Genomic DNA, 9,416 nt, shown 5'->3' with positions numbered 1-9,416 from the left:
TCATTGAAGAAATTCTAGAGGAATTAGTAGGCAGCAAGTATTTTTCCAAGTAAGATATGAAATCTGGATATCATCAGGTTCGAATGAATGCAGCTGATGAGCACAAAACAGCTTTTAAAACACATCATGGTCACTATCAATTTAGGGTAATGCCCTTTGGCTTAACTAATGCACCAGCCACTTTTCAGTGCATCATGAATGAGGTTCTGGAGCCCTTCATGAGAAAATTTGTCATGGTGTTTCTTGATGATATTCTCATCTATAGTCCCTCTTTGGAAGCTCATCTTTCTCACCGGGAAGTGTTTGCCAAACTCAGAGAACACAAACTCTATATGAAAGCCAGTAAGTGTTCTTTTGCCCAACATCAACTGGAGTACTTGGGCCATATAATTTCTTGTGCAGGTGTCTCTACTGACCCTAGTAAGACTAGTGCCATGCTGCAATGGCCTACTCCACTCTGTCACTGAGCTCAGGGGTTTCTTAGGCTTAACAGGCTACTATAGGAGATTTGTGAAAAATTATGGGGTTATTGCTAAGCCACTGACCAAGTTACTCAAGAAAAATCAGTTTGTGTGGTCTTCTACTGCCCAGCAGGCTTTTGATCACCTAAAACAAGCTATGGCTACCACACCTGTCCTGGCCTTACCCAACTTTCAGGCCCCTTTTGAAGTGGAAACAGATGCATCAGATGGTGGTATTGGGGCAGTTCTCATGCAGAAAGGACAACCTGTTGCTTTTCTTAGCAAGGCTTTGGGGCTGAAACATACAAATATGTCCATTTATGAAAAAGAGTTCTTGGCTCTCATCATGGCTGTGGAGAAGTGGAGGCAATATCTTCAGAGACAAGAATTTGTCATTATCACTGACCATAAAAGTTTATCCTTTCTCAATGAGCAGAATTTGCATTCGGAAATGCAACGCAAAGGAATGACTAGACTCATGGGTCTCCAGTTCAAAGTGGTCTACAGGAGAGGTAAAGAAAATGTGGCTGCTGATGCTCTTTCCAGAATGGGTCATTTGATGGCCATTCAATTAGTGTCTTCTGCACAGCCAGTCTGGGCTCAGGAAGTTCTCAATTCTTATGCCACTGATCCTCATGCCAAGGCTTTACTATCACGGTTGGCCATTTCCAATCCTGATTCCCAGGGCTATTCTCTGCACAGTGGTCTCATTAGGTACAAGGATAAAATTTGGATTGACTCCAATTCAGCTCTGCAAACTAAGCTTATTGCAGCATTGCATTCTAGTGCAGTGGGAGGACATTCTAGTCAGTTGGCTACCTATCATCGAGTTAAAAGATTGTTCAGCTGGAAAAGAATGAGACAAGATGTGGAACACTTTGTTAAACAATGTCAAATTTTCCAACAAGCAAAGCACCTCAATACTCATTCCCCAGGTCTGTTACAACCTTTACCAGTTCCTCAAGGAGTTTGGCAAGATATTTCTCTAGATTTTGTAGAAGGCTTACCCAAATCTGATGGCCATGAGGTGATTCTGGTGGTAGTTGACAAATTTACTAAATATGCACATTTCTTTGCTCTCAAACATCCCTATTCAGCTATTTCTGTGGCCAAGGTTCTCTATGATGGAGTTATTAAGTTGCATGGTCTTCCACAAACCATAGTTTCTGACCGGACAGAATCTTTACTAGTGCTGTCTGAACTGAATTGTTCAAGCTGGTCGGGGTCAAGCTAAAGTTCAGTACTACCTATCATCCCCAAATCGATGGGCAAACTGAACGTGTTAATCAATGTCTGGAGATGTATCTGCGGTGTGCTGTTAGTGACACTCCACGGCAATGGAAGAATTGGTTGGCTCAAGCCGAGTTTTGGTATAATACAAATTTTCACACAGCCTTAGGATGTTCTCCATTCAAAGCTCTTTACGGTTATGACCCAACGTTGGGGGTTCCTTCTCCTGTTCCTCCAAATGCAGCTCCCCAAGTTTCAGAATTCATAGCTCAACGGGCAATGCAGCTCCAGTTACTCAAAGACCATCTCCTGAAAGCCCAAGCACGCATGAAGCTGTATGCCGACCGCCAACGTCAGGATGTCACTTTTCAGGTGGGAGATTCAGTTTTGCTCAAACTCCAACCATACGCTCAGTCTTCTCTGGTGAACCGACCGTTTCCCAAATTGGCCATGAAGTATTTTGGACCCTATACCATTTTGGAACGCATCGAAGCGTGTGCTTATCGGTTGGATCTTCCCGCTCATTCTCTTATCCACCCGGTTTTCCATGTGTCGCAGCTGAAGGCCTTTGTTCCCGACCATATGCCTGTTTACTTTGAACTTCCTGTTAACATCAAGGTTTTAAATAGCGGGCTATGGTAAATAGCGGCGTATTTTTTCCCAAGGCTAAGAGGCTATAGCGGCTATGGCAAATAGCGGTTTATTACTAAACCATGAAAAATACAAGTAATAGATGCACAAAAGCATAGTAATTAGCAAATTTCATAAACATAAACATGTTTCTAGGGCTACGGGAACATTACTTAAGTTGACAATGCAACAAAATTAATACAATCAAATATTCAGTTGTCCAAAAGATCAAAATAGTACCACGAGCTAAGTATAAGGCTATAGCGGCGCTAAAGCTACGCCATTTAGCGCAGCTATAGCGCAATTTAACGTTCATAGCTGCCATAGCGGCATAAATACAAATAGCGTAGCGGGGACTCTCTAAAAAGGCTATAGCGGGGCTATAGCCCGCTATTTAAAACCATGGTTAACATTCAGTTGGATGCAGCAGATGTGGTTCCTGAGCAGGAGCTGGATCGTCGCTTGGTGCAGAAAGGCGGCACGATGGTTCCACAAGTTCTCATCAAGTGGAGCTCCATTCCAACTTCATCTGCTACTTGGGAAGACTACTACGTGATCAAGCAGCGTTTTCCAGATGCTCTTGCTTGGGGACAAGCAAGTGATCGTGCGGGGGGAGATGTCAAGACAGTACCGTGAAGCCGTGTTCATTGGGTGGAAACGTAGTTGTTAGCGCGGGAAAGTAGTAGCTCTGTAAGCGGGCCCTGTGTGGCAGTGACTGGCCAGGGAAATATATCCCGCGCCGTGTACTCGTGCTGAGACACGTATCTACTCTGTTCTTCTGAATCGAACAACCGGGGCGGGCCACGGGGGTGTTACATATTCAGTTACCTGCTTGGTTGAGTTATCGCTTTTCCATCCCATTATCGCTTTTCCATTCCATTCTGTGGTATTTGAAGCCCGCTGCAGATGTGGGGTGCCTTGCCTATTCGTCAGGCTTTCATCGTGGTTCCATAGTGCAGATTTTACTTGAGTGACGCCGGGGGAAAGAGGCCTCCCTGGCTTGGAGGCTGCGCAGCAACCAGTCTCTGCGCAGGTCGATGCCTCGGTCTCATCGCAACGAAAGAACAGCGAAAGAAAAAAAAATGATCCGGTTTTAGTTCTCATCGCAACGAAAGAACAACGAAAGAAAAAAAAATGATCCGGTTTTAGTTCGGGGGTTTGAACCCGACGTGAATCGAACACGCAACCTTCTGATCTGGAGTCAGACGCGCTACCATTGCGCCACGGATCCCGGGTGCTGTAACGGCAGCAAGTATTTTAGTTATATTATATAGAAAGCTAGTTCTGCTGTTAAGTATTTTAGTTATATTATACAGAAAGCTAGTTCTGCTGTTAAAATTGAGTGCGCCAGATCCATATACGAGATTTACCTAATTTCTCAATACCAGATCCTGAAACTTCATACGATCCTGAGACTTGGTCCAGCGTTGCACGCGCAAAACCATCGCTCTCATCCATAGAAACCGACACCAGAACTGACAGAAAACTCCACGGGGAAAATAACAGTTGACTGAAAAAACATTGAAAGCCCAGGAATTGGAAGCCAAACAGGCCCTTGTCGTAGACATGCCACGAGCATATATTCTATAAAGAAAGACAACTCTTCTCATCAGTCATTACACACATACAATGCAGGGTTTACGCATGCGCTTGGCCTATCTGGTTTGCTGCTTCTGCACATGACATGAGTTGTGGCTCCCCAGAGGGCCTGGACTGTCAGATGCAGCTCTAAAGAGGGCACCCGTGGTTACAGCGGCTTTTGTGATCCTGCTTAGAAAACGCCTCCACAAGTTCTTAAAGTGTATCTTGTGAGCTGCCATAAAACCAGAATGCATCATGCACAGGCTATAGAAGTGCAAATATTTTGAGGAAAAAAATTCCCACTTCTCAAAATAACAGGACTATCAAATTGCTGATAAACACGCTTTGATTTAAGAATTTTTTTCTTATTTAATGGAATTATTTCCAGAAAAGATATGTTCTCTATATATGACAGATCGATTTACATAATCAGATAGATATAGCCCATACAAAATGAATATGTTCTGTCGAAATGCAAGAACAGCAAATTAATTCTTGCCATCTATTTTCAGAAGTCAGTCTTCAATTCCTTAGGACCAAATAGAACCATCTTCAGTATATAGGCAGAGGGCCATGGAACCAAAACATTTCTTAGAAATCATGAACGTATTGTTGGCCACACTACTTGGTTTACACAATTGTTCCTTCTCAGTAGCAATTTCGGCCACTACTTGAAAGTACTAGTTCAGCAATCAGCCTCAGCGAAGTAAGTACAAAGTAACCATAGGTAGAAACAAGAACAATCCATTCCTCTAAAAACGAATTAGTGAAGCCCCAGAGAAGTATCAGTGAGCGCTGTAAAATGCCAGTACAAATGAAACATACTAAACAAACACGGTTAGAGAAAAAGGAAAAGCCAACGCTGCCAAATTTCAACTAGATTAAGTGCTACGACAAGGGCCTGTCTGCAGAATAATCTTCAGCCGCGTGCTAGACATGAGAAGCGACTAACAAACACGTGCAGTAAGGCTCCAAAATAAGCCAACCAGATCCTTGACAGAATAACTTAAAAGTCATACTATGAGCATTCAGACATCACTAATAGTTCTACTGCAGAAAGAAGAATAGAGAACTTCTTTCCAAAAAAAAAAAAATTGAGGATGCCTGTAACATCGACAACTGCGAATGAACGTGAGTTGCAGTTATACCATCCGCCTAGAATACAAAAAGAATTGGAACATTCTAAGTTGTTATAATTTGATTCCAAAGGGCACAACACCAGCACTAGATGTGGCGTAAGCATCTGCAAGCCCAGGAACAGAGTCCTTGTGACAGTCGATATACTTCAACTTGAAAGTCTCCTCTCCAATGTGAGCAAATGAGCAAAAGGACATTTTACTACTCAGCAATCCCTTTTCCTGCAGGACCTTCATGACACAATGCCGGGGCAGTAGCCGCTTCTCTAGGCTGTATGATAACATGGTAGGTAGGGGTGGTAATGGGCTATGGCCCTAATAGTCTCTTCACAGCCCAATAAAGCCCTTAAAATTTTTAGTTCAAAAATACATATGTTTAGAGCCCGGCCCTTTTAGGGCCCGATCCTTATATTTTCTAGTTCAAAATGTTAGGCCCTTTACCACCCCTAATGGTAGGCCTTTTAACAAGATACTGAGTCTCCACTCCAACCTCTTTGATCCAGAACTGAATCTTGCGGAGAAGACCCTCCTCAGAGTATCCAAGAATAGCTGGTTGCTTGGACACTATAGTTGCAAATTCACTCTCGGTGCAACCAAGAGTACTCTTCAAAAGTTCGAGCCTGGCAGCAAACTTCTCTTTGCTGACATATGAGACAGATCTGATTGTGTGCTTGAACATCCGCGAGCTGTGGTGCACCCCAAGCTCCTCGACGCGTAGCACGATCTCGTTGACACGGTCTGGCCTGAAGGAAAGCAACCGCACACTGCGTGAACACACGTGGGCAATATCTCGAACACTTAGACCGCACTGGCAAAGCAAGGCGATGTTAGGCTTGATCACCCTCTCGATATTCGAAGATAGGATGCTGCAGTTCTTCTTCAGGATCACGAGGAGCCGCTCAAATGAGCCAAAGAGGGAGATGAAGAACTCCAGCTTGGGAACGATATCGGAGCAGCGGAGGGCGCGTGAGCCGACCAGGAGGAAGCGAACGATCTGGGGAGCGGACAGACCGAGGCAGTTGCGAAGGGCGAGGAGGCGAGGGCTGACGTTCTTCACCGAGGAGCGGAGGAGCAGCGGGTCCGCAGCGACGACGGCGGCGATATCGGCGCCGGAGAGGCCCACGCCAGAGAGCAGGGCGAGGACGGCGTTAGGGTTGGAGGCGGAGTTGAGGCGGGACCAGCGTAGCTCCCCGAATGCCTTCTTGTTACCATCTTTGGATGCTTGATCAACCGCCTTCTTAGCTGTCTTGCGGGCTTGTGCTGGGGCGAGGCCACAGGCGGCGACGAGGTACTCCTCGAGGCAGAATGGGGCGGCGGATGCAGAGGAGGAGGCGGAGGCGGAGAGGTGGCAGGCGCGGTGGTGCGTAGGGGACGGGAGCTGTGTAGCTGCGCGGAGGCGAGGGAGGAGGTGGCTTCGGAGGAGCAGCATGGCGGCGGCGGAGGGGGCGGCGGCGCTCTCGCCGGGTGAGAGCTCGGGAACCAGATCCTCTGTAGTAGAGGATTCTAGTCACCTCCGAGGGACGTCCGACTGAGCATCGCCGTTGCTTCCACATCCAACGAGTAGGAAGCTTCCACCCTGGCAGTCGTCGGCCCACAAACAACTATGCGGCCCAATTCGACCTCTGTGGCGAGTCGCAAATTAGCTTCCATTTATGCGATCTCTACTCCTATCTCTACTCCTAAAAAGGCTGAATCGTGCGACGGGCGTCCGCGGCCCCGTCAGTCTGCCGCTACTATCTCAGCGCCGTCCATCGCTCGTTTGTTCCATCGTCTTGCGATCATTAGCCGTCCGTCCGTCGCAAGTTATCACCAGACGGATCAGTCCGCCTTCCGTCAATTCCATCCGTTCGTCGGGCGGACGGGGAATCATCGGCCCTCCGATGACCTACCATACTTGCGTCCGAGACTGCCGCAATCGGATCGTTCGGATCCGCGCAGACGCCGCTGATCTGCCAATCTTTGCGCACGAAACTACCGCATCCCGTTCGTACGAGCTGCCTCCGGCAAGCCGACGGTGACCGCAGCCGCTGCTAACTACCCTCGCGAGTCGCGACGACGGCCCGGCCGCGACCTGGCTCCGGGCCCCTCGCTTCGTACCCCGAGCTTGGCGGCTACCCGGCCCCTCGCTTCCTACTCTGGCGGCGACCCGACCCCTCCATCTGTTGCCCCTCCCCTTCCCCCCTCCGCTTGCCATCCTCTGCTTGTGAGGAGCGGCAGCGCGCGGTGCGAGGTGCGGAGGCGACTCGATCGGGGGCTCGGAGCGACGACGGTGGGGACAGCGCGGTGAGTGAGATCTGGTGAACCTCTGGTTTTTATGAGCTGCCAAAAGCTCCTTGAAATATAATCCTGGTGGGGATTCTCTCCCCCGTTACCATAAAAAAAAAGTGAGATCTGGTGAGCTGACGTATGTCGTGAACGCTTCGCCGCCTGCTGCACACGGCAAAGCCACAGACACGGAAATACGTCGTTTCCCGTAGTGAGAACAGGACAACAATGAATCAGGAGTGCATCACGAATACGACGACCTTCGATGAGCTAACATAGTTGCTTGCAGTGTATATGTTGAGAATTTGAAATTATATCATATCAAATAATTTGTGAAAGCTTGATATCACAACAATATTGGTATATGAGGATAAAATTTTTGCCACCGTTACAACACACGGACACAAACCTAGTTTATTTAATAAAATTAGCCTATATCTAATATTTCTAATTTATTCGGGCTATTCCTTTTCCCTTCCAACCCAAGTCCTCCGGCGAGGAAGGGCGCGCCGTGGTGCGACGGGCCATGGGGACCGTGAGAGCTGGCTAACACGACTTGTTTGGATTTCTCCAAGTATATAAGCATGTCATATGAACTGCCACTACCCAAACTTCGATTGAGACGAGCTCGTGAGGTTGTTCGTCGATAGTCTCGATTGCCGCCGCCAGGCTGCTTCGATTTCTGCACTGTAACTGCACGCCAAGTTATTCAATCAAAATCAAGTAGTATATTCTTCCTGGCCCATGAAGAAGAGACTTCATCCGGTTGTGTTGTGCTTGCAGCCAGTGCCAGATCTCAGACGAAACTCTACAGGAAAGTAGCACAATGGGGAAGGGGAAGCTAGATGTTCTTGTTCTTTTCAAAAAAAAAGAAGAAGAAGAAGCTAGATGTTCTTACAATATAATTATTTGATCGATCAAACCTAGATCCTCAAACTCCATACAAAGCTGAGAGGGGAGGCAAAAGCACTGAACTGCTGACACTGCACTTGGGAAACAGACACCAGAACTGACAGAAAAAAGGGAGAGAAAAACTCACAAGGAAAACAACAGCAACTGAGAAACCAGAAACTGTAAAGCACATAATCATATTCTGGAACTTGGCACTCTGTATCTTCGAATCCTACTGGAACAAGCTTTGGAGGCGAACAGCCTTAAACGTATAAAATGAACATAGATCCTATGAAGATAATTTCTTTTCATCACACACAAGCCATACAAAGTTAACGCTTGTGGTTGGTCTATCTGATTCCTTTTTTCTGCACTTGAGCAATGGAAAATAAGAAACAGAAGAATATATCAAAACATGGACACCAACTGGACTTCGATCAAACAGTCACCAAGGGCTTCTCCAGAGGTCTGGACTTTCACAAGCAGCTCAAAATGGAGGATACCGGTGGCTACAGAAGCTATTGTGATACTGCTTAGAAAACACTTCAACAAGTTCATGAACACGTCCTGTGAACCGCCATAAACCAGAACACAGCATGACAAATAGAAAAGAGAATGGCTTGTAAATAGTCCATGCTTGTTAGGAAAAAGGGAAATCTAATACTGTCAAATTCCAGTAGGATTAAGTGCTACTCCCTCCGTTCCAAATTATAAGTCATTCCAAGAATCTTGGAGAGTCAAACCATCTCAAAGTTTGACCAAAAATATAGAAAAAACACAAAGATTTATGACATCAAATAGATATACTATGAAAATATAGCTAACAAAGAATCTAATGATACTTAATTGGTATCATAAATGTCATTATCTTGTTATATAAATTTGGTCAAAATTGAAAAACTTGACTCTCCAAAATTCTTAGAATGACTTATAATTTGCAACGGAGGGAGTATAAAAAACACTTACCTGCAGCAGAACAACTATGTTAAGGATAACCTTTAACCGTGTGCTGAGCAGAAGCGAGTAAGCTACTAACAAATGCATGCAGTATGACTCCATAAATGTCAAACCAGTTCCTTCATAGCTAAACTACAACTTGGACTATGAGCAATCAGATATCAGTAGTGGTTCTAATTTGAGCATTCTAGGAAGTAAAAGATACCATATTTGTTATATAGAAATAAAGCTACACAAAAGTATTAACTTGTCTGTTCGAGAAAAC

General features: G+C 45.9%; 1 protein-coding gene and 1 non-coding gene across 2 annotated transcripts; both read right to left on the bottom strand.

Moving 5' to 3' along the window:
- Nucleotides 1-3,480: 3,480 nt before the first annotated feature.
- On the bottom strand, nt 3,481-3,552 carry TRNAW-CCA. The gene has a single exon. It is a non-coding gene; the product is annotated as a tRNA-Trp (tRNA).
- A 1,314-nt stretch (nt 3,553-4,866) lies between these two features.
- On the bottom strand, nt 4,867-6,501 carry LOC120669625. The gene is made up of 2 exons (XM_039949427.1): nt 5,496-6,501; nt 4,867-5,329 (listed from the first exon to the last, which is right to left on the bottom strand). The coding sequence occupies exons 1-2, from the start codon at nt 6,465-6,467 to the stop codon at nt 5,093-5,095; spliced, it is 1,209 nt and encodes a 402-aa protein (XP_039805361.1). The 5' UTR covers nt 6,468-6,501; the 3' UTR covers nt 4,867-5,092.
- Between the last annotated feature and the right edge of the window lie 2,915 nt (nt 6,502-9,416).

The sequence above is a fragment of the Panicum virgatum genome, chromosome 4N, assembly GCF_016808335.1.
Source record: "Panicum virgatum strain AP13 chromosome 4N, P.virgatum_v5, whole genome shotgun sequence".
Classification (NCBI taxonomy): domain Eukaryota; kingdom Viridiplantae; phylum Streptophyta; class Magnoliopsida; order Poales; family Poaceae; genus Panicum; species Panicum virgatum.
This window is presented reverse-complemented; position numbering and strand designations above follow the sequence as displayed.

Excerpts from the sequence above, each read along its gene's own strand:
- LOC120669625 (XM_039949427.1), bottom strand. The coding sequence starts at position 6,467 with ATGCTGCTCCTCCGAAGCCACCTCCTCCCTCGCCTCCGCGCAGCTACA. Across the intron at positions 5,330-5,495 it reads CTCAGTATCTTGTTAAAAGG|CCTACCATGTTATCATACAG; the intron begins CCTACCATTAGG and ends TTACCACCCCTA.